The following is a 25,684-nucleotide window of genomic DNA, read 5'->3' as shown; positions in this document are numbered from 1 at the left end:
ATCGCCGAATGTACGTTTGCGCGGCGAATCCCTTCTTTGCAAATGTTTCCGCCAACGACTGCCACATAGCGCTGGCAGTTGCCTTGTCCCGGACGTATTCTAAGTGGCTGTCCGCTATAAAAGACACCAACAAAGCCTTCGCCTTTTCATCCTTCTCCCGGAATGTCCTCCTGACCGCTTCAGTAGCCGTTTCCACTGGAACGTCTTCCTCGAGAATCTCCCGTACTCCATGCGCAGAAAGTTGGGTTTCAACCCGGAACTTCCACATATCGAACCCCTCTCCAGCGAACTGCACAATGTCAGCCTTCTTCGCGCTGCTTGCCATTGTTCGACTCGTCGGATTCTCCAGGGGAAAAACTGCTTCCTAACGTTTCCAACGAGGGCTTCTGATTCCAGCAAACTTCCGTTCCTCGGTCCTTTGGTTCTTCGCAGTTATTGCGTGACTGGGTCCATAACCTAAAGATGCGTCTAGCTTCTAGGAACGTTTATTGAAGAATGACAAATTACAATTAGGAGTAAACGTAAGAATGATCAACTGCTACTGTGATCTTCAATGCTACTGCGATTTCAACAGATGCCCATTGAATAGTTTGATCATCATAATTCCCATACAAACTGTGAAAGGCTTGTGCAGTCTCAATTTTCAATCAAATCAGCTGTAATTTTGGGAGAAGGCATAGAATCTGGTTACAAATTAAAAAAGCAGTGTGAACGGACTGGAGCAAACACGATTGTTTGAACCACGCTAAAGCGTGGAACACATAGCGTCCGTTCCGTCGAGGTTTGCGTTTTTTTGACAGTTTTCCCATGGGAAATGTGTCGAACTACTGTCACACACAAACGTATGCATTGTGTGGGACACTTAATGTTTACTCGCTGTGCTCTTAAGTTCATTCCTTCACAAATATTTGACCCCGTGTACTCGATCCCACAGTACGATAATCTGTCACCGCATCTGCACCCGGTTCTGAATCGTTGGCAACTGGCTAATGTCATTACACATTTTGTTCAACTGCGCAGGCTCTATTTTAGCAAAGGATAGTCTGAAGATGTATACCAATGTTTGCCTCACTTTCATTCGCAGTAGCCGGTTGCGATGTAATCCATTCCAGCACGTGATTTTCATTCATGAAAAACAACCATTCTAGGGGTGAGTGGTGCCGGGTGGGTGGTAGAGACATGGTTTTCCACCCGTCTGTCGGTGATAGCTTTGTCCGCTCTAGCAGCATAATGCGGATGACCACAGCAGTCCTGTGTGAGCCTTCGATCCGAGATATTCGTTTAGTCGCGGTAGTTTGCTTCTAGAATGGATTTTTGTCTCATTTGATTGCACGGGTGAATGACTCAAGAGGTAGGACAGAGCGGCGCGCGGTGGGCAAAATTGTTCGCACGTGAATGAGTAGTATACACACCTATATCTTTTTTTCAGCAAATCATTGCGGATAAAAGAGAATGAAGAAATCGTAATTTTGTTGGAGTTTGATGTTCCTATTAGTGAGAAAACAGCAATTTTAGTAAAGTTTCTGATTGGATATTGTTGCGGAAAATCCTGAGTTAGATGTTACATGTTTCATAATCTTTATCGACTCGGATGGACGAAGGATAAATCATCACTTGGGACTCGACAGGCTAAAACGAGGAAGGTACGTCTGTAATGTCTGTAATAGGTAATATATTTTATCGCTCCACTGCACAGTTTTAATAAGATTTATGATTTGTTAATAGGCTTGCGAAGACCATAAATTGATGATTGGGTTTCTAGAAAAAAGTTTCACGTGCAAGAAAGTGCTTATATGCATGTATATGTATACAATGAACATGTCGTGGATCAGATTTTTTCATGGCGAAATATAGGTTTATCTATAGATGTAATGTTTCGATACTACGAGATATGTATTGTATATATTACAGAGTCAATGTTGTATTGAAAAATTGAAATTTGATCGCATCAACTAGGAAAAGCTTTTTCAATCCATATCGAAACCAAAACAACTGTGTAAATTTGGTGTGCGATTGGTTGCATCTCAGTTTCGCTTTGCGATTGAAATTTGTATGGGATGTATTATGAGAAAACTTACCTTTTGCATTTTTTACAATGGAGCGCTGACATTTTGCCCCATACTAAATTAGTTGTCAAAATTACTTGCGAAAAAAAAAAAAATACAAGCGCTCTACTTGGGAACAGGAAACTTAGCTTTACCATACCAACCGATAGCAGGGGTTCCCAACCTTTTTGAGGTGGCGACCCCCTTTAACCTTCCTTTTGCATTACGTTGGCAGCAGCTCGCTGACGTAGTGCACTGTTGTTTAGGTCAAAAATGACCCTAATGCCAAAGGAGGGTTAAGAATTGTCAAAACATCTGCGGCCCAATGAAAATTTTTAGAAAAAAATATGAATTAAATGAATGAAATCGAGTTTTTTGGGTACAGTGGCGTAGCCAGAAATTTACTGTGGGAGGGATTTTCGACGATCAATGATACTTTTTTTTATTCGACACTCACATTTCGTAAACATTATGTCTTGAAATTTTTTTCTTCTGAAGGCGTTTTATACTGGAAATTTGTTCCTCAAATTGTGACCCCAAGGTGGCGATATACAAAATTAAAAATTGGTATAATTTGTTCAAAACAGAATGAAAATTTAACAATTTTTTTGGTAACATCGCGGCCCCCCTAGACTAGCTTCACGGCCCCCCAGGGGGCCTCGGACCACCGGTTGGGAACCCGTGCGATAGATTATCGACAGTTAACTCTCGAATAGACGCGTCATCGACCACTTTCAGCGACACCACGCTCACGCTGTGTACTACACGCGTGCATTTTTCATGGCGCATGTACTAAGTATAGAATTTTGCATCGAAATTTAACCTCAATTTTCTTTCCGAGAGAGAATAGGATGGCAATGAATGAGAATCAAAACAAACCACCGGGAAAAGTCAAAATTCGCGTGAGAGGGAAAAGGAAGGGACGAACAAGAATGAATCGAACGTTCATTCGTGACGTCACCTTGCAGAATTCCATACGACTCGACCGTTCCCGGGTTAACTTAACCCTCTAATACCCAATCCCGCCTTTCGACGGGTTATAGTTTGAGCATTTTTGTAATTTTTGTTTCGTGGGAAATCATTTTTTTTAATATTTTTGGCTGATATTTTGGACTGTTTTGTATATCTCAAAATGGTTTTTGGTGTATTTTAAAGCGTATTTACATTTTTAAAAAAATCATTGAAAAATTGATGTTTTAGTCACCTTTTAGAAATCATTGTTTATTTTGTATTAAATCGCTACAATTAACATATTATAAATTTTTCCCAAATCATTCTATTCTTGTTTAATAGTTTAAGGGAATCGAATACACTCTAAAATTATTTTCCGTGTAAATAAAATTTTCTGTGAAAAAAATTTAAAATAATAATATTTTAACAATAATCATAAAATCTCAAAATGTTTTCATCTCAAAAAATCCGTTCCCCAAATTGGCTTCCAGGAAAAATATAAAAGTGTGGGGATGTTCAAAAATAAAAATTAGAAAAATCAAAAACTGAAATTCACGAAATCGAGAATTAAAAAGAATCATCTTCCAAAACATGTTTAAATCGATTTTAGATGACGAAAAATGATATTTAGATCAAAATCAAAAATTTGGGTATTAGAGGGTTAACGCAAACTCGATTACGATACAGGTTGTTCGATAATCTGTCAATAAATAACGATCTGTCAATCGATGAATCAACGCGAAGATCGACGTTACTTATCTTACCGATCAGACTACACGGGGTCAAATATTTGACAAGGATAGAACTCAAGAAATAACATCAGTTTGACAAAATTCTTGAACAAAACAAAACTAACTGAAAATTCGATCGATTTAATAAATAAATAAATAAATAATATAGGCACATTTAGGAGAGTCCACTATACGCATTCTCGGCAGCAAGGTAGATAACATGGAGATAAAATGGGAGCCTAGGCGCCAAGAAATTTGTAAATTATCCTATAATGCACCGGTGGGGCAACGTCGATGCAAATTTTCACTTGAGATTGAGATGATGTAACACCGTAACACTTCATTTTATTTGGCATGAGATGATTGAGCTCGGTATTACTATGATTTGGTCGATTTTGTTCGGGTTTGGTTCTTTGCCTTGTCATAGAGAGTGAGTGTGTTTTTGTATCGGTAAAGTACACATGTTTCCATATTCTCTGTCACGGTCGCCATGTAGTGTTTCTGAGAAGGATTTCTCAGCCGGTACAGACATTCGCAATGAAAATGGTTTGATGAACTCTATCAATATTTACTATCATTACTGTGCATCCTTTCAAATAAAATAAACTTTTAAAACAAATTAGGAATCTGTTTCAAATGAGCAATTTTTGCGTGACGTGATTTATGAACCTTTTCTTAGCTTGTTATTTAAATGATATATATTGCCTGATATTGCTGTAGTGATCTTAAGTGAGTTAATGTTTTAAGATAGTTTTCATTATTCCTCATTAAATCACCTAATCAAAAGAGCTTATTTTTATAAGTATAACATGATTTTATTACGTTCCAAAACTTTTGTTTTGATGGTTAACCAAACAGAACAGTTTTAATTTCGGTGCATAGAATGACAGTTCTATCAAAAAGTGGCAGTTCACCTCAGCCAAAAATTTTCGCCATGCAAACTTTGAATGCATTTTATAAATAGTTATCGGGCACCGAGAATGATGAAATTTTGTATTTCGTCTACTTTTTGGACGGAGAATCTGATTGCGAAATAATTAGGATACCCCTAATGAACCTAAACTGGGTTCCCCCAAAGGTTTCCCACATTAATTATTTGACTTCTGTTAGACTTTCAAAATTCCAAGACGAATAATCCCTCAAAAGCAAGGAGGTGCATTAATGTTTTGACCATTATTTTTTTGTCGCCGGGTCGGGAGTCGAACCAGAATTGTTGAAGACCGCTAGATGAGCTCCATACGCGCTGGCTGCTTGGACCGTTTCTGCTGCAGTGATAACAACAGATATTTCATGAACTAAAAGGAGACTGTTCTTCTGTCTCAATCATTGCAGTAGAGGGCAAAACGACTATGTCATATGTAATAGAGTCCCTGTAATCATATTCTGATAATCACTGATAAATACATGATGCATTTTAGAATATATTTAATCAATATAAGAAAATTAAAACACCCTTCGCATACTGCTCACATGCTAATTGTGGTTTCCATCATTATTGGCATGTGATAGCAGCCAACAGAAAAGAGAAAAGGTAATCTCTTAAAAGGTTTTTCTGAAAAAAGTCGTTGATCGGTGGTTCAAACGGTGATTAAGTGGGTCGGGAGTCGAACCAGACGTGTTGATGACCGCTAGAGTAAAGTTGTTCACTCTTCTTGATTACATTTGTTTACCATTAGAGTCAAGCTTTTATAATTGTATTGTTAGAGCAACCTTTGTTAGTTTGTACATTGCATTTATTCAGTGTTTGCAGTGTTGAATTATTGAATTAACGTATATCAGCATTTAATACACCCTAATGTAAAGAAAAATGTAATGCATCATTACATTGATAATGCCAATCTAAAGGATTATTGCATGACAACTGTGGAATTACTGCATTTCGCATTGCAAAAGTTGATATTCAGTCTAATTCGTGCAATGATATAATGCTTGTGGTTACTTGGGTTTTGCCTCAATAGCGCGAATTTCTGCAATCCAGTTTGTTGTATAATGAAACGCATAATTATAAACTAATATATGTAATAGGATTGAAAATAGCAAATACAACAAAATGTGACTATTATTAACATGGAGTTTGTTTTTAAAATTACTAAATTTAAAACATGTAAAACAAAATTTTGAATATTTTGTTAAAAAACAGAATAAGAAATTGTTCCGTGTTGCAACAAACGACACCATTATTGCACCATCACAGCCGATGGTCAATGTAATGATCAACGTCTAAGCATAGAACAACGTACACAGATTTCGGTCCTGCACGGTATCTGACTAAGCTTGGCACCGTTTTTCGCGGGTACAAAGTACAAGTTTGGCAATGCAAACAGAGCGCTCAAATGAGAATACGACGAGACATGCGATCTCCGTCTGTGCGATTTTATCGTTGAGTGCTTTAAACTGAGCAGCAAACACACATGTACTCAATGGGAATTGATAACATTTTTGCGTTACCATGGAAGCGATGATAACGATACATTAAGGTCTCGTGGGCAAAGACATTTTGTGTCTGTCTTAATTTATAGCGACACATACTGGTGACAGTCATTTTCGATTGATAGATAGCTGACTGCAGCGAATGCATGGACGAATGTGAGTAATCGGATTGTTCGTGCATATTTTATGAAGCAGTCAAATGCAGTAATGTAAATATCGTAAAAAATTGTGATCAACAGAAAGTAAGTTTATATCCATATTTCATTAGTTCAAAGCTGAATATATTGAAAAGTAACTATTTTAAGAAATTTCGTTATAGCATGCAGTTACTACAAGGTTACTATGTACCTATCTTGTTCGATATATAAAATTGACAAATCGTGATGTTATGATGTCACCACTTGGTTTTAATATGGTCAAGAGATGAGTATTTAGTACGAAGGTGATTGAGGTTTATAAAGTCGTTTTTATTTTCCTCAATTTTTATCAAGGATTTACAATTTCATATACATCAATAATTTTCTAATGGTAAGATTTTTCAATAAGCTTGGACGTTATCTCTATGACGTCTTCACATTATACTCACCAACCGCTGTGAGTTGATTACTATGTACGTACATACTGCACACCTCCACAAGTCGACCATCACCAGTGTTATTATTACTGAGCCGGTGATTTTTTGTAGAAACCACACTCAATCGAGTCTCAGTCTGATTCATGTGCTCGCGTAGTTGAGAAGGACAGGACACGGTGAGCCAAAAGCGGAAACCTATAGGCGCTCTGCGAGAGTCGCTTTGGGCTAACAATCGTTCTCTGTACCTACATAGATCACGAGAAGCACAGCAAAAACATATCATAACCATTTGAAATGTGAGTTTACCTTATCGATAGGATGTGATATTAGACTACAGTTAAGATATTTTATTTGTTTTGCAAAATGTGTTGATACGCGAGTGCAAAACCTTGGAAGAATGAAATTCGGAAATCGCAAAACAAAACCATATCGCATCAAATAGCAGTGACCGTGAATGGATTGAAAAACGTGAGATAATCAGCTATAAGTGGGACTCAGTTTATTGCTCGTTTCGTTTTGCGGAAGATAGAATCATCGAGATGTGTGTTGTGCGGATTTGGTATTTAATAAGATCATTATTAATTTGTCTAAAAGTATGTATATATGCAAAGCTGTCTCGTTGTTGAATACGTTTGAATATTTAGTTGAAACATATACTTCTGCTAAAGAAGGCATGCTTTTCTTATCTGTACTCATTAAAAATGAATCAGACAATTAAACTCGTAAGATAATGTCAAACGATTACGTTCCATTAATAACATATGGATATGGATGTAAGTATACCAGTTATATTGAAGCCGTTTCTGTTTATATTTAAAGTATAGACCAATAAACAGTTGGCAGCACGACATTGTTCTTTTTGAGCTGTCTTAGAATTACTCAAGCTGCTAGTGCTAGTACACAGAATCAAATATTTGAGTACCGTAATCCGGGGTAACATGGATCTAAATTTTCGATCTTCTTGAATAATTCTCTTGTTAAAGCAAATGTTAAATGTTTTATATTTTTGAAACTAGTACTGGCTCTCTGAGTATGTCTTAAGCTACTCGAAAAAGTACATATTGTGAAACTTTAGAACGTGTTAAAGTAAACTTTTTATACTAATTTTTGATTTTGTTGATTTGGGGTAACATTGATCATGTCAGTGATCAATGTATGTATGTGTTGAAAATACCCTTACTAAATTTGGGATCTCTGATTTCAAATATGTTGTCCAAATTCTTAAAATGTACTTTTTGAATTATTTTAGGATTAAAATCCTCTAAACCGCGAATAACGCCTAAAGGTAGGCAATTGCTTAAGGAATTGACAGCCTTCTTTGAATAAATCGTATATTTTACTGAAAAAAGCACTGTGTTTCGTTTGTTAAATCCAACTCTAGGGTATCATGTTGAAGTTATACAGAGATTTCTAACCTAATATTTTATTTAGTATTCATGCCAAGCATGAATGTTTGACAATGAATCTCAATGCTTTACGAAACACAGTAAAGGAAAAATCGATTTATTTCAATGTTTATGAAATTCAATTTTCATGAATTGCATATCATTTGATAGCTAAATAATAACAGATTACGAAATACCATTCATGAGCAGAAACTGATTCAATTAAAAATGTTTGAATATTTCATGAGGTCGGTCAAGCCGATCAATGTTACCCCGCTGATCAGTGATACCCAGTTTTACGGTAAGTGCAAATGGTTGAGCAAACATCTGCATTATTTTGGTCAGTGGTGTGGCTTCGTGGTCGTGCGGCTAAGGTCACCAAGCCTTTAGTCGCATCGTTCTAAGGAGCGCGGGTTCGATTCCCGCCGCAGCTGTCAGGAAAAGTTTTCGGCTGTGCCACTGGGCGTTGCATGCTAGTCCGTTGTCTAGTGTCTTGCTTCCTTCAAAGAGCAAAAAGCTCACTGGAAGTACTAAACGTGTCCGTGTCTTTTTTTTTTTCTTTTTTTTTTAAACTTCATTATAGTCAAACCGATGGCAGCTGCTAAGACTATTTCTCGTAAAATCTCAAGTAACCAAAAGGCACTATTATTCGCCTTGCTTGTTAACAGTTTTGTTTTCTTCGTCATTGTAGTCGTCTGATTTGCCTGAGACTTGGTCGTGTGATTCAGTATAAGTTTCGAAAGACTTGCGGCCAACCTTGAGTTCAATAGATTTTAGATAACATCCCAAGACGCAGAAAACAAAGCTGCCAAAATACAATAAGTTCCTCTATTTCAAAATCAAATTCATGGTAACACTAACTCGAGTCCGATTGATTAAACCGATCGGTTTGCTGCTGCAGCTCTCTCATGTCGGTCACTCTCGCTTAATTACGTTTTACCTGGACATCAATCGCATAGATCGAGCCCTCTGCGTTCCACGCCTCCTTATGGACAAACGTCTTGAAATCCCGCTTCAACAGTGCATCAGAACTTCAGACGCACAAATCTCAAGAAGTAAGCTTCAAACAACAGTGCATTTCTGTTCTTGCTCACTTGTAATAAGCTTAAAATAAGTAGCTCAGTTGCGCTGGTTTTGTTTACGAGGAGATTTGTGCTTTCCAAATCGTGAGTAGGTGCCAAAGTCGGCCATTGTGGCGGCCATTTTGGGATTCTAACAAGTCTGTCCTTATGCCAGACGGATAAGTGGAGAACAACAGCTTTGCAGGGTGTTTTCCGGCATACTTGCACATGCCCCGCTTGCCGTATCCATCCTGTTTTGGTCACTTCGATAATGTTTGGTTCGCCCTTGAGTGCAGCAAGCTCGTGGTGCATATATCGCAGACACACACCGTTCTCCTGCACAGACCATGGTATATTGACGGTTTCCCTCCTTATCGAACGCGACGATTTGAATCCGTCGCGGATGAAACCGTCGCCAGAGTCGTCACAGCCAATCAGCAGGCGGGAGTCTGACGTTTCTTCGATCTCACTGACACAAACAGCAGCAGAGGTGGTGCTTTATTCGTTGCGATGATTCAGAAATGCCGACTGGAAGTTGGCAGCGCGTTTTGTTATGAAAGCAACATACAATAATTGCCGCAGCCTTTTCTGGATCTGGCCCTACAGTGTAGGCAATATGCATGACTTTCATTGATGATGCATCTTAGTATTTCGGATTTTTCTCCCACCTCGAATATATCCCCGTCTATCGTAACATTTCTGCCAAGACTTCTCCTGAGTCTCGTTCAATTCCACCTTACCAGCATGTGTTATGTTTAACCGCTTCAACCACCAGTTCGATTTTTGATGCTTCGCGTTTTAGGCGGGTGTACAGTTCTGTTGGTTCTGTTGTTGTTCCAAGTGTTCTAGTAATAATATTTATGTCATAAAAACACACAAGTTGGCTGAATTTCGTGAGTAGCGTACCCGGCTGTTACAAGGCGATGGTAATCGCTCAAAAGTTTTCACACATCAACTTGTCTTTGTGATTCGAACAAAATATCCTTTACTACTAGCCGACTACTAACCGGTATAGACAGGTAGCCAACTTTTCCTGGCACATTTTGATTAGTTCTAACCGGCTACTAAACGGTATAGACAGGTAGTCAACTTTTCCGGACACATTTTAGTCCTGTTCAACGACGTAGGTTGAACTTGCTCCATCCCGCTCTTTCTTATTTGTTGACAAATGGGTATGAGTAGGATGCAGCAACTTCGAGCAAGTTCAACCTACGTCGTTGAACAGGACTTTTGATTAGTTCTTGCGATATCATCTTTATCAACTGATTGGTTGTTTTTGACATGGAGGATCGCATCCTTAACTTCCCTCAGTATTACTTCCCATCTTCTCTTGCACTGACATAATCATTTCCTACGATAACTCGAACTCCGTGCCTACATTCTCATCGCCATGCAGGTGCTCGTCGAAGTGTTGCTTCTATGGCTTCTACCTTTTTATCATGCTCGTCCGTCAAGAGGTAACAGTCCTTATGCTGCTTGCGGCATGAAGCTATAGGGTAAAAAATATAATTTGGACATGTATATAATTTGGACATGCACTGCGATGTATGTCTGTTTCCGGAGAGCTTATAAAAGTAGATACTTCTGAATATCGATTATTGGATCGAACAGACCCTATTCTGATGACTTACGTTGAAAATACGCTTAACAATTAAGAATTTACTTCAAAATTATCGAAAATTTAAAATGTTTCACTAAAACCCCTCAAATGCACAGGTATGCAAGACGACATACACTTCACAGTCACATACAATATTCACTTCAAAATCGTTGAATTGATAATTGTAAGAAATTTTAAAATCTTATTGCAATGAAGACTGTTGAATAAAGATGCATTGGGCAGCCAATCTCTTAACATTCATCTATAACGCCTAAAATAGGTGGTGTCCAAAATACATTACAAGTTTTCTACTGTAAATATATTTTGGTCATCTGACAAACTACATGGGGATGCTGTGCGATTGCATACATGGAGGCGTACTATGTGGTTCTGGCGATATTTCCTCGATTTCAACAAAAACTGTAATAGTTATCAAAATAGATGTCTGGTAAGCGAAGAAATTTGATTATTTACAAGAAAATATTTGTTAATTTATGCTACTTGCATGATAAAGCAGTATTCATGGCTAAACATGGAGATAATTGCCCTGTCCAAATTATATATACCTGAGGGTGTCCAAAACATATATTCGGTGTCCAAAATGCAAATCTGACAGGCAACTGTAAATTGTGATTTTTTCAGCTAAAAATGCGTTTGTTAAGATTTTTATCACCAGGAACGCAAAGTACAATCATTTATAAGCGTAATAGTAACTTTGAAAAATAATCTATTCCTTTCTAAGGAAGCTAGGGGACGATTTTTCTAACGTTGTCCTCAGCCTGTCCAAAATACATGAATACCCTAGCTGAATGCTATGAGTTTCTGGTAAAACTTACCTACGTGTACCTATCATGATAACAACACAGCCGTTTCAGTTTCTCGCGCTTTGCTTGTTCAAGCGGGTCTGCTGCTGTTCCCGCTTCTGCATGTCTCATTCCACATTCTGTCGGATTCTATTTCCATGCTACTGTATTACTGCCCGCACTGCGTTCTTCTCGAAAGCCGGATCAATCGTTGACTTCGTTCCACGTGTACCTGATAGTGCGCTTAGCTGCGTCGTTGATGACCTGCTTTGAATTTAAATCAGCAGTCCTCCATAGGGGTCAAATCGAGCATACTCTCGTCCAACAACTCTGCCTTGAGATTCTGTGTGTATCCAGTGGCAACATCTGGTTGCTTCAGTCGCTCTATATCGTACTGGATGTTCGTCAGTACCGTGCAGCGATCAGAGTCAGATTATGTCGGAGAAGTGCAGTCCATTAACCAGAACGTAGTCGATTTGGAATTTCGTTTGCTGGGGATCTCTATGTGTAAACTTTTGCGATTTTTAGCGATAAAAGTTTCATCTTTTTTCGGCTTTTTGGGATATTTCGGCTTGGCTAAACTAGTGTCACCCCTTTGTTAAAACGGTATGTTTAGTAAAGCGATGGTGAACAACATATTAAACGTTTAATAGAGATCCAAGATCCACAGATCGACAGATCCAGTTCAGATAATACCATCATATTCACACGCTATGTATTTTTTGTTTCATTTTGCAGCAATTACCTACAATCGGCGTGAGTCGAGATAGCATAGCCTGCGGGGTGGACAACGATAGTTTGCGTGTTTCCAGCAGAGCGTTTAATACACGACATCATACAGTCGACCGACGACAACTGTGATTTGGGGGGTAAAATTGTGCAGATTCCGCACCGGGTCTACTAAGCTAACACACAATGATCACGGAATTGTACGCCTATCTAACCAATTTACCACGATGGCACATATTCGCAATTTTTCTCGTCGGATATCTAATTTACTATCTCATTGAGGTTGTTAAGGTGGGTTTTCGTTGTTTCTTCTACATTCAGCTTAATCTCATAATTAATCAAACTTGCAGCGTCCAATCTTGGCTGTATCAAATGGCCCGTTTAAAAAATACCTCCGTAAAAACATTCCCATATTGGAGATGAAGTTTTGGCCAACGTTCTGGTGCGTGGAGAGTCGGGCTCAAACGGTGTTTGCCAGCATTATCCGTTCCAACATGATGCCAAACATTGACTACCGTCGAGAAGTGCTCACCCTGAAGGATGGAGGCGAGGTAGCACTGGACTGGCTCGAAACCGACTGTGATAGTGAGTCACCGTTGATCATCATTCTGCCAGGATTGACAGGTTTGTAGAACAGTTACTGATGTTTAACCCTAAAAGGGATATCTGGGGTCCATTGGACCCCAGGCGCCTTTCAGAGCTGATGGAACACACTCAGCGAGGTGACGAAACTGAGGCCATGAACACTGAAATAAATTTTGTTGTCGTTTCCACCGAATCCATGGTAGAATTAAGAACTGTACCAACAATTTTCAACCGAATGCAAAATTCTGTTAATTGTACTGAAACATTGTCAATATTACCATGCGTGTATTACTGTTGACTAAAAACACTCTTGGTTCTACTATTTGGCCATTGTAATTTCGACCATGTAGACTTGAATGTTGCGCGTCTTAGATAAACATGGTCAAAAATACAATGTCAAAATAGTAACATCAAGAATGTTTTTGGTCAATGGTACTTCACGCATGGTAATATTGACAATGTTTCAGTACAATTAACAGAATTTTGCATTCGGTTGAAAATTGTTGGTACAGTTCTTAATTTTACCATGGATTCGGTGGAAACAACAACAAAATTTATTTCAGTGAAGGCATCCCTTTTAGGGTTAACGGATATGTGAACACCTGAGCAACGCCTTTTTCCACACTTAGGTGAATCACAAGCCGAATATATCAAATGCTTGGTAATGGCAGCAAATCGAACTGGAATTCGAACCGTTGTTTTCAACAACCGCGGTTTGGGAGGAGTGGAGCTGAAAACCCCTCGGCTCTATTGTGCGTCCAATAGCGAAGATCTGTCGGAAGTTATCAGCCATGTGAAGAAGTTGAATCCTCACATAAAAATTGGTGCAACTGGAATATCAATGGGTGGACTGATATTGGGAAACTATTTGGCTAACTACGGCGATGAAGCAAAGTCAATTCTAACAGCGGCGAAGATCATCTCTGTACCCTGGGATGTTAATAAAGGTAAGTCTTGAAATATATCTGTCTCTTTCTTGTTACTCCAGTATCTATTGTCTATGAGCTTTTCTGGGTGCATGCAGTTTTCCTTTATAAAAAAACCCAGATTAATCCACCTAGTGGTGATAGTGCCTTTCTCGTCGGATATGTACTCATTAACTTTTCGTCGACGTTAGTCAAAATGTTCCTGAATCCTTCATATTGAAAAGCTACAATTTTAACAAAGCCATCATCGATATTCGAAACTTATTGATGATATTGATGAAATGATGTGATTTGAAGGGATCGCTTTGGTCACGATTTTGTTCTCTTGCATATATAATCTTATAGTCTTACCCAACGTTTACATGCTATCAAAAAAGCTTTGACATTTATTATGTTCACCTTTATGATTCCGCTATTTGATGTGCAGCTTGCATGGGTTTTGTTAACCGGCGGGACACCTGCAACCGATTCCGGTTGTCTCAAATATGGTCTGAGACTATGTTTTTGTCAACTGTTCATCGGGTTACCTGAAAAGCTTCTTGCTAACCGTTCGGCAAATTTTTGAAAAAGCCGCGATTTTATGTATCGCGTGATTTTGGTTCACTTATATTAAATCACTTCCGATGGAACACCCGCAACCGATTCCGAAATATTATTACAAGTTCTAGATGTGGCCTGAGACTATTTTCTTGGTGACCGTTCATCAGATTATCAAAAACGCCGCTATGGTTTAGTTCCCTTCTATATTTTACCACTTCCGTCGCGTTACTCGTCTTGTCACCAGTTCTGGAACACAACCGGGTCTTCCAAATATGGAGATTATTTGTTGATTTACCGTTTATCTTGTTACTGAATAAGTCATTGATATGTCGCATGTATTGGTTCTCTTTAACATTTGACCATTTCTGGTGGGACACCCGTAATCAGCTCCGTAACACACTGATATGGCTTGCGTCTATTTTCTTGCAACTGTTCAACATGTTACCTAAAAAGCCGTGATTTGAGCTATCGCATGCATGGGTTTGGTGTCACTTCCGACCCGGAACCGGTTGCGGAACACTACCGATAGTCTCTTAAATAGTCTGAGCCTATCTGCTTGCTAAAGTTTATTAGGTTATCAAAAAACCATGGGTTTGGTTCAATTTTATACTTAGCCGCTTTCGGAGGGAACTAGTTTCGGCACTACTGACAGTCCATAATGTGGTCTTAGCCTACTTCCTCAATAACCGGTCATCAAGTTGTCGAAAAAGCCGTGATTTGATGTGCCGTATGCAAAAGTTTTGTCAACTTCTATATACAGCCACTTCCGGCGGAGCACCCGGAACCGGTTCCGGAACACAACCGGTCCAGATATGGTTTGAGACTGTTTTCTTGCTAACTGTCCATCAGGTTATTGAAATTGCTGCAATTTAATGTGTCGCATGCATGGATTTGGTTCACTTTTATATTTGGCCACTTCCGGCGGAACACCCGGAACCGGTTCCGGAACACTACCGGTTTAGATATGGTCTGAGACTGTTTTCTTGCTAAATGCTCATCAGGTTATCGAAAATGCCGTAGTTTGATGTATCGCATGCATGGATTTGGTTCACTTTTATATTTGGCCACTTCCGGCGGGACACCCGGAACCGGTTCCGGAACACAACCGGTTCCGATATGGTCTGAGACTGTTTTCTTGCTAACTGTTCATCAGGTTATCCAAAATGCCGCAGTTTGATGTGTCGCATGTATGTGTTTGTTACATTTTTATGTATGGCCCCTTCCAAGGGTACTGGTCCGGAACACGTAAATGGCTATAACTCCGGAACGGCTGGACCGATCCGAACCATTTTCAATAGGAAACAATGGGACCAGATTCCGCGTCGAATGAACCATCGGTCATTAAAATCGGTTGAGGTTTACTTCCAAAAAGTGATGTGAGTTTTTTTTTGTACACATGCACACATACACACATACACACACACACACATACACACACACAGACATCACCTCAATTCGTCGAGCTGAGTTGATTGGTATATGTGACTTGACCCTCCGGGCCTTCTATCAAAAAGTCTTTTTTGGAGTGAACATATAGCCTTTCCAGTACACTTAGTGTACGAGAAAGGCAAAAATATAGACAGCTTCTGTTACTAATACAGTCTGGTTTTTTTTACGCGGGGGATACGTACCGCGTAAAAAAAAACTCAGTTCAAAATTCGAAAAACCGCGTAAAAAAAGTCTCACCATTTCTCGACGAATCATGCAAAAATAAGACGATGAATTTTTTTTTATATGGAGTTTTCATTTACGCGGCCGCGTAAATGAAAACCGCGTAAAAAAAGACCTGACTGTATCAATTTAAATGTTTTTGAGTTGCTGATCGGAAAGTCAAGCTTTTGGTAAATCCGAGTAAGTGCGGAAGCTAACTAGATACCGATTAGCAAATATAAACGTGATATCACTATGCGTTTGACTAGATTAGGATTAGCACCATGTGTTTGTAAAACGTACATGTCTTGTGAACTTATCTCCTATCTGTGGCAATGCTAATTTCGCCTGCCGGACACGAATTATGACGTAGGACATTGATGAATTTACCCATGTGGGGTTTCATTCAGAGACATGAAGATTTTCGTGTCTCGCTTCGAAATTCTTATCGTCGCGGCGGGATATTTCCTTTATCAGTCTGTTGACGTAATGTAACGCGTCTAAAATACACCAACACAAGTTTGATTTTCTGTTTAGTGTAAGCATCAACAGATTATGTCAAGGTTAGGGGCTCGTCAATAAACCGCGTTCAACGACTTTTGCTAAACTTTTAATTTCTTTATTTGTACGGTTTAATATAACACATCCTGGGACTTCTTCCACTACATTTCCTTTAGAAGAGGCATTAAAATGACAACTTCCTGACTTTCGCGTAAAAAAAAAAATAAAGGTGAAGAAATATTCTAACCACACAAAACTAAAAGACCAAACATATTTTATGTGATATAATCTATGTACTTTCTTACAATGTAGTTATGCAATACTCTTTCCTAATGTGCTTTAATGTTTTTGGGTCTGATGTGATGGGAGTGATGGGACAGATGGTCTAGTGACTACCGTTGCTTATGGCGCTGTTCATATACTACATATGTAGATTAATTTTCGGCAAATTCTTAATTTCTGTAAAAAAATGGTGCGAAAACCGTAAGTATTATGATTCCTTGTCTAATTTAATGCAGTTTGAGCAAATCTTTGGGTAACTGTGTTGTTTTCTCCATTTTTTGGTCTTCTCAAAAACACAGTTTCCCAAAGTTTTGCTCATACACCATCAAATTAGGCAAGGAATCGTAATACCCACGCTTTTACATATTTTTATTGCAGAAACGAAGAATTTGCCTTCTCACCATAAGAAAAATCAGCTCATTACTACAAATCACCCAGACAACCAGTAGTCGTACACGATATTGCATCAAATGATAGTGCAGGCCATATGCGTGCATGCCTCCATTATCACTATAGGATATCAGGCGGACAAAAATCAGAAAAGTGACTTCCACTAATGCTTGTTCTGAAATTTTCTATCGATAATAAACATATAAACTAAGAGAAATCTAGAATTTCAAGTTTCTAGCTGATGTAGTTACAAAGATATTGAGTATCAAAGTTGAGTAAAGCTAAAAAAATGTAATTTTCGCAAAAAACAACACATAATTTCAAATCGATATTTTCTAATTATTATCATCATTATTGTAGGAATTTCTCAGTTGATAGACAGATGTGTTAAGTGGTGGTTGTTGTTCTATTGCAGAGGAATGTGTAGAATAACAAAAAAATTAAATTAAAAAAAAAGAAATAAATTAGTAGTGGCTGTTAATTCAAAGAGAGAAATTCCTACAATTATCTATTGGTTTCAATACATCATTGGTAAGATAATGAAGCAAGCTTTCCAACAAACACGTGGTTTTGTGAAATAATTGAACCATTGTATGAAAAAAGGTACAAGAGGAAGAAGAAGTTGAAAAAGGCATGAGATTCAAATTTTGATAATCGGCATCTTTTTTTTTCCAAACATTCCCAGGCTCAAAATCAGTTTATGGTCAAGCTTTAGGTCTACTCTAATGATTTTGTATGCGAAATGCTGCGGTAAATTGCGGTCTTGGGAGATTCAGCGTTTTTTACGCACGAGACCGCCCGGGCGTACCCCTTGGAATTAAGGCGAAACTGGAAGCATTTCCTCACATTTTGGTTTTTGATTTTTTATTAAATAACGAAGCAATATTTTCAAAATCGGTTTTCATGCACATGAGGATGGATCAAGGTATCTTCTGATTTTTTTTTCGTAGTGGAAAATGTTTTTCGGTTTTGCAGAAACCATATTTGAACAAAATTTCACAAAAAAATGGAAAACTTTTTCAACACGAAAAAAATCAGAAGATAAACTGATCCATACTCTACATGTGTACGAAAACCGTTTTTGAAAATATTGCTTCGTTATTTTTCAAAAAATTAAAAAATGAAAAAATGAGAAAATGCTTCCAGTGTCGCCTTAAACGACGATTCTCAAACATTTTAAGCAAATTCCCTTGGAATTCATTTTTGAAAGTAACTACACAATAGTGTTGATCATTCTAAGCACAAAAAAAAAAACAAAAAAAAAATTAAAAAATAAAACAAATTCAAACTTTTTATATATTACTAGCTGTCCCGGCAAACATTGTCTTGCCGGTTGTTTGACAACTGTTGAAGTCATTCTTGCACCGCACTCTAGATTGGTTTCATTTCGATCGTGTTGATTTTCTTCCCAGCTCATGAAAAATCAGCACTATTTCGATTTTTTACTTTCTCATTTGATTTTTATAACTTTTTATACATATAAACACAGTCACCATGAATACGAATCGAACCGTGCAAGAGTCATGCTGATCGGTTCACCCGTTCGTGAGTTTTGTTGCCTCAAAGAAACTTCGAACTCATTTATATATATATATACTAGCTGTCCCGGCAAACGTTGTCTTGCCAAGCTGTGGTGGTTTGACAACTATTGAGCTCATAACATCAAAGCACTCTAGATTGGTTTTATTTCGATCGTGTTGCTTTCCTTCCCAGCTCATGAAAAATCAATACTTCATCATTTTTCTTACTTTTCTAGTTGATTTTCGTAACTTTTTATACATAGGGTATGTGTACCATTCCTTGGCCTAATTTGCAAGCCGCCTTGACAATTTTGCCCATAACTCATGAATTAATAGCACTAGAAATAATATGTTGACCCTATTACACACTCCAGGCAATGCATGTTTCACCAATTGGAAGTAAACTTACGTAAATATTCAAGAATTTACTTTGATTAAGCTGAAAAGATTCGATGCGATGGTATGCAACGTTGGTCTATGGTACAAAAATTGGCCTATTAGTGGATACAACGTTGGCCTATTGCTTTCCATGCACTAGAACCACTTATTATCTCATTTTTTCAATATTTCTGCTGAAGTATTATCTTTGTTTATTCACCAATCTTACTTTCAAATTACATTTTCGGAGCCAAATTTTCAAAAAACTATAAATAAATCACTTTAACTAAAATTCATTCTTAATCTAGTAACGAAAACAACGCAACCCTATTATTGTGTTATATTTTTACAGTCACCGTACATAAAATCTTTCTTCCTGTTCGTTCTTTCTGGTTCTTACGCAAGAAATGTTGTTGACGTCTTTTTATCGTTGTTTTTGACTTCATTTTACTGATGGGCCAAGATTTGGGTACATAGTGAAAAAAATGTCCTCAATATTCGGCCCACATTAAATTTGTAAAATAGTTATTATTCGTTGAAAACAAATACACAAGTTCAAAATAGCGTCTTTAATCGTCGAATCAAATGTTCAGTTATTGAAAAGTCAGTTCGAAATGTTCCAGAATCATGCCATTTATGATCATGTGTATAGACTACCCACTAAGCCGAAGAATCATGGCGTCTACAAAAGTTAAACAAAGTGACATTTTCATTCAATTTCAATGCTCCAAAGTGCTAAAACTGAAACGAAATGTTACAGTTGTTTGGCGCATAGCTTTTCCGATATTTAGTTATGCGTGTTTGTTTGAGTTTTTGGTTTACATTGAGATAGGCCGAACGAGGGGGCTATGCCAACGAAGCATCCCGATACCCTATAAACACAACCGCCATGAATACGAATCGAACCATGCAAGGGTCATTCTGATCGGTTCATCCATTCGTGAGTTTTGTTGCCTCAAAGGGACTTCAAACTCATTTTTATATATATAGATATATCGCCCCCTTAATGCTAGAACTAGGTAACTCGTTTTGGAAAGTACGGGTAAAAATGGCTGGTAAAACTTATCCTGCTATAAAACAAACACTTTGTTGGTCTCAAATGAAGCATCATTATGTGTTTTTGTAGTTTCAATCGACAAACTTTTGTTTATTGTGGTTGAACGTTCAGATGTAAACAAATTGCTCGCGATTTCGCAAAACCAGTTACCTAGTTCTAGCATTAAGGGGACGATATATAGATCAGTTATTTGACCAAATTGAAAATACGCCCTTTTCAAAACTTGGTCGTGATGTTTAAAAATGTTCATAAACAATATATTTTAGTCGAACCAACTAGGGTAATTTTCCAATTGTTGCACGGCTAAAAACTCGCCTATTGTTGCACACTCCATGTTATTCTTATGAGGTGTGTAACAATTGGCGAATTTTTAGCCGTGCAACAATTGGCAAATTACCCTACAGAATACAAATAAATCCTCGAAAATATGACGAAAATATTATTGTCCGCCTGCTTGTATAGGAATCCCACATAGTGCATTATTGCGCATGTAAAATGTACGCATATCGTCTCCACTTCAATATCTTATTCGATCACTGGCTGACTGGGCTATTACTTCTGATTGCGTCCTATTGTATCGGCCTTTAAAGGGATAAAACTGATTATAATCTCCAATCGCCATTTTTCGCAATAATCCGGTTTCAGGTTCCGACAGTATTGAGCAGCCCTATTTGAACAGTATGCTTGGACGCCATTTGGCTGGCAGCTTATGCCGCACAGTTAGAAAGTATGATATTCTGAGAAATGAGGAGTTCGATTGGGATATGGATGTAGTTCTACAGGTAATTCAATGCATGAAGAAATACCATTCGTAAGGCTCAATCAATGTATTTCTTTTTCCAGAGCAAAACTATTAAAGAGTTTGATTCCCATTTTACGTCCAAGCATTTTGGCTACAAAGATGTACACAGTTACTACGCACAGGCTACACTGCACAATAAATTACACAAAATAAAGGTACCTCTACTCTGTCTAAGCGCAGCAGATGATCCGTTTCAGCCTCTAGATGCCATCCCGATTAAGGCTGCAGAAAAGTCGTCTCACGTTGCCATTCTCATTACGGCTCGCGGTGGTCACATTGGATTCCTCGAAGGATGGTGGCCTGCCAATAAGGATCAGTACATGGGCCGTCTATTCAGTCAGTTCTTTTCGGCGGCTCTTTTTGATCCGAATAATGAATTCTATCGCACTTCTCAACTGATGATGGAGCTCAACCTACAGACCTCGACTTCTGTCCCGACAACGCCTATCTCACGGTCATCTAGTCCCATTCGAAAGAAATCCATACCGTTCTAATAGTGGTAAAGGTCCTAATCAGAGAATGATATGCAAATTTGCGCTCTCAGAAGTCGTGGATTGTCCAAGTCGTAAACTTAATGCGATAGATTTTGTGATAATGTTGAAATTAATTACGTGAAATATTATTGTTATGGCCGCAATTGATACCGAATATGAACAAATTTCAATTATCGTTATGATAGATAGACAAAAGCAACGGTTTTATGCATGTTGTGGTTTTGAAACATTACATTTATTGAAGAAAAGTTTTAAAAATCATTAACCACAAGATAAATTGCTATACATACTTGCAAACAACGCGAACAAAAACAAATTTTGAGCGTATTCAATTTCAACAAACGTTTCAAAGCTTTAATGAATAGTCGAAAGGATGCCTTCGAAAATTTAGCAATAATAGATCATTTCTAAATGGTTTGATGCAAATAATCAGTGAGTTTGGTTAGGTACGATTCAAACTATAAATTATTCCGATTTATTGTTCAGTAATTAGATAGCTACTCAGTAGGAGTTCACCGTACTACTGAGAAGCAAACCTTTTCCTATACCGTAGGGCCCTTTGGAACTTCACATTTAGGATAATGTTTTAGTAGTAAATATGACCTTCTAATACAATCTTTCAAATCCTACTATCGACTATACACAAATGATTGCACGTCGATTTTTGAAACATACCAAGCAATATAAGAAGGAAACAAACCAAAAGAAGCAATAAAAAGAAAGTTTTAATTCACATATCATACAAACAAATTTGAGTGAACAATGAACATCGTAGAAGAAAACAATACAACGAAAGATTATCATTATCGTTATATGAATTTAACCATGAAGTTAATTATGTATTACTTTGAAAGTCGTTTTCATTCCTGTTTGTAATAGGTAACCTGTAAGACAAATTGATAAAATAGGGAGATTAAACTTCAATCAAAACTTGAAAGACAACAAATAATCAGTACAGCGAGAGTAGTTGATCCGACAACAAACAATAACTTTTCCACTCCTATAATATTTAAGTCCATCTAACATTAAATTATAAAGTAAACTCTTAAACAAATTTTCACAATTCTCAAGTAACGAATTTTCTTTCTTCTCTGACAAGGAAAAACAATAGTGTTCAACACAAAACGTTTATAATAAAAACAAGTTATCATACTCAAATCAGTCAGTATGACATAAAATAGAAAACAAATGAAACTGAGAGGAATATTGTGCAATTCTCTTACAAAGTCACTATTTAGCTGATGTTAAGCCACGTACAAAGAAATAAAAAAACACCTTATTTTGTAAGTCCGTTGATTTAGTAATAATTTCACAGAATGAAGTCAAACCAATGCAAATAAAATGATGCTACATATTACGAAACCTAAGCCAAATCATTCCATATTGATGATAATTCGTTCTCCCCATTCGACGAAGTCTCGATGTGCTCACTCCTCCTGACACCAACTATATACCTACTATACAGGGGATGGCCAAAATGTTTGGGATAGGCAACTTTTTTTCTCCCACAAAAAAAATCAACATGCTGTAACTTTTCATAGAAGGCATCAAAAAATCTCAAATTTTGACTGTTTGTCAACCTTATGTGCATCATTGGTACAAATTTGGGCTCGATTGATTAATATTTCGCGAAGTTAGAACCGTTCGGGTAAAACACTATTTTTTAGACAACTCATTTTTGAACTGTCATATCTCGGAAACCAGTGAACCGAATTGAATGAATTTTTTTACGTTTATCAACAATATATTGATACTTAATACGACGTTATAAAATGTTATATTTTCTCACGGCGAATTAAGTTATACCGGGTTGAAATTTTTACCCATATAGAGGAAAATAAGTCAAATTTACAATACCACACAAAAATTATTAAATGTGTTCTTCCTTCAATCTAAATAGGCTCTAATATATCTGATTAGAGATAATTTGAGAACAGAAGTGGAAAATCTTTGGATATCAACACTAAAATTTATTGACATTGATGTGAAAAAATTACATTTTTTCGAGAAAAATCCAAAAAGTGTCAATCCATTATAACTTTTTTCAACGTTTAAAAAGTACCTATGTTTTAATAGTTTGTGAAGCATTTACATACTGTTAGTGTACGTTCAAAATTTCATTCAATTCGGATCACTGGTTTCCGAGATATGACAGCTCAAAAATGAGTTGTCTGAAAACTAGTGTTTTACCCGAACGGTTCTAACTTTGCGAAAGATTTATCAATCGAGCCCAAATTTGTACCAATGATGCACATATAATAGGTTGACAAACAGTCAAAATTTGAGATTTTTTGATGCACTCTATAAAAAGTTATAGCATGTTGAACTTTTTTTGTGAGAGAAAAAAAGTTGCCTATCCCAAACATTTTGGCCATCCCCTGTAGTTTTATCATGTGTGTCTCAGTTCCAGATTCTACACACAGAGCCATACGGTTAGCAAGGTTGCCCTCCGCCATGGGCACCATCAGGGTTGTTATGAGAAGGGTGGAAAAAATCCGCGCCAAATCCGCGGAGCAAAACCCGAATCCGCGCCAAATCCACGCGATTCTGAAAATAAATTTGCGCCAAATCCGCGTGTTTTTTTCCTATCTTACGTTATTGACGAAATGGCACATTAAACTGGAATGGACTAGTTGAGTGCCTAAACTAGTTGAAGCAGTGAACTTTTGAATAGTAAATCAACGCAGCTCATTTTGATTATTGTATGCTTTCTGCAAGTGAGTTTTAAGCCATTTCGCCAAAACTCTCGTTCAAAAACATTCCTTAGATTTTGGATAAGAACCCCTTTAAACAAAATCTCGGGAGAAACATGCCACAACTACTGGTATCATAGATATAAAAATAAATTGAAGAAATTTTACAGGGAACTGAAAAACATCATCGATATTTCAGAAGAAAACTACTTGGAATTAAGAAATGATACGAAAAGGCTTTAGTGAAGTATTACTGAATATTAAAAAAAAAAAAACAGTACATACCTGATACAAAATTTTAAGAAGAATTTTAAAAACTAGCTTGAATTTGAGATGTATACTCACTTATAAGATCACGTTGACACATTTTTAAGTAATGCCTTAGTAATTCTTAGAGCAAGTCTCCCTCCAAGTAGAATAAATATTAGCCTGGTACACGGTTTATATGGGAAAATCCAAAAATTGGAAAAAATCTAACTCCTGTATACTTTTTGAGTTCCACTTTGGTCCCATATCAACCGTGAAAAGTTTCAGATTGATCGGGAAAACTATATTTATTTTAGAGCCCGCTATTCTTAGTTTTTCATACGAATTACTATGGGGAAATTTTACTTCTGCAAAGAAAAATCGGTAGGAGTCACCCCAAGATCCCTAAAAATAAGTCAATGAATGATTTCTGTAGAAAACTTCACGAGGCATCAGACCTCAGAAGACCGCAAACCGATCCAACGTTCTTGGAAAAAGTTATTAAGCCTCACCCGATTGATAAAATGACGAAATTTTATTATTTTATTGTTATTCCTTACATGTTAAACAGCTTTGGCATGCCATTCGGCTTTCAGTCAATAACTTTTTTCACATGCCTTAGATCACTTTGCGGTCTTCGGAGAATTGGTTCCCCGTAAAATTTCCAACAGAAATCATTAATCGATTTATTTTTAGGTTAAGGGGCAACCTGTGGCGATTGTTCTTTGAAAAAGTGATTTTCCCCATAGTAAATCGTATGAAAACTTAAAATGGCTGGCGTTAAAATAGTTTCTCGGATCTTGCTGAAATTTTGCACAGTTGATATGGGACCAAAATGGAACTCAAAAAGTGTACAGGAATAAAATGTCTTTTTGTGTCCTACGCTAACAAATATATGGATGGAGGAACCTGAGAAAATGTCCCCTAAAATTAGTTACTCCTGAGAAAATACTAGAAGGACTATGTGGAATGATTTACTTGTTGGAGTTCTTTTAAGATTGATATTTGTCAGATAGCTAGTTTTGAAATTCCTACATGGTTTTCCTGATTTTTTTTAGGAGTTGTAGTGTCTACCTAATTTCTGTACATATACATGGAATACTATTCATGGCAGTATTGGCAGTTCAAAGATCGAATAAAGATACAGATCATACCTGCAATGGAAATATTGGATGAATTGTTGCACAACTTCTTGAAGAGTTTTCACCTGTTATTCATTGGAATTGACCTATGTAAAAGAAATCCTAAAGTTTTTGTCGAGAATTTTCTGAAGCAATTTCTTTCAATGTTTCTACAGGAATTTTTCATAAC

At 37.3% G+C, this 25,684-nt stretch overlaps 1 protein-coding gene across 4 annotated transcripts; it reads left to right on the top strand.

Annotated features, from left to right (window-relative positions):
- Positions 1-1,232: 1,232 nt before the first annotated feature.
- On the top strand, positions 1,233-22,796 carry LOC109404349 (protein ABHD1). 4 transcript variants are annotated; one of them, XM_062852484.1, is made up of 7 exons: positions 1,233-1,351; positions 1,430-1,643; positions 12,319-12,600; positions 12,660-12,933; positions 13,524-13,841; positions 20,784-20,920; positions 20,982-22,796. In XM_062852484.1, exons 3-7 carry the CDS (start codon positions 12,496-12,498, stop codon positions 21,432-21,434), a joined length of 1,287 nt encoding a protein of 428 aa, XP_062708468.1. In that variant the 5' UTR covers positions 1,233-1,351; positions 1,430-1,643; positions 12,319-12,495; the 3' UTR covers positions 21,435-22,796. The 4 variants fall into 4 exon arrangements, with proteins under 4 accessions (XP_062708468.1, XP_062708470.1, XP_062708467.1 ...); XM_062852486.1 differs by lacking the exons at positions 1,233-1,351; positions 1,430-1,643 and adding an exon at positions 6,381-6,399; XM_062852483.1 differs by lacking the exons at positions 1,233-1,351; positions 1,430-1,643 and adding an exon at positions 6,851-7,027.
- The last annotated feature ends 2,888 nt before the right edge of the window (positions 22,797-25,684 follow it).

This window comes from Aedes albopictus, chromosome 2, assembly GCF_035046485.1.
Source record: "Aedes albopictus strain Foshan chromosome 2, AalbF5, whole genome shotgun sequence".
NCBI lineage: Eukaryota > Metazoa > Arthropoda > Insecta > Diptera > Culicidae > Aedes > Aedes albopictus.
This window is presented reverse-complemented; position numbering and strand designations above follow the sequence as displayed.

What these genes read in the sequence shown, in the direction of transcription:
- LOC109404349 (XM_062852484.1), top strand. Translation starts at nt 12,496, where the DNA reads ATGATCACGGAATTGTACGCCTATCTAACCAATTTACCACGATGGCAC. An exon ending in ATCTCATTGAGGTTGTTAAG is followed by an intron (nt 12,601 to 12,659) that starts GTGGGTTTTCGT and finishes TCAAACTTGCAG; the next exon opens with CGTCCAATCTTGGCTGTATC. An exon ending in CATTCTGCCAGGATTGACAG is followed by an intron (nt 12,934 to 13,523) that starts GTTTGTAGAACA and finishes TTCCACACTTAG; the next exon opens with GTGAATCACAAGCCGAATAT.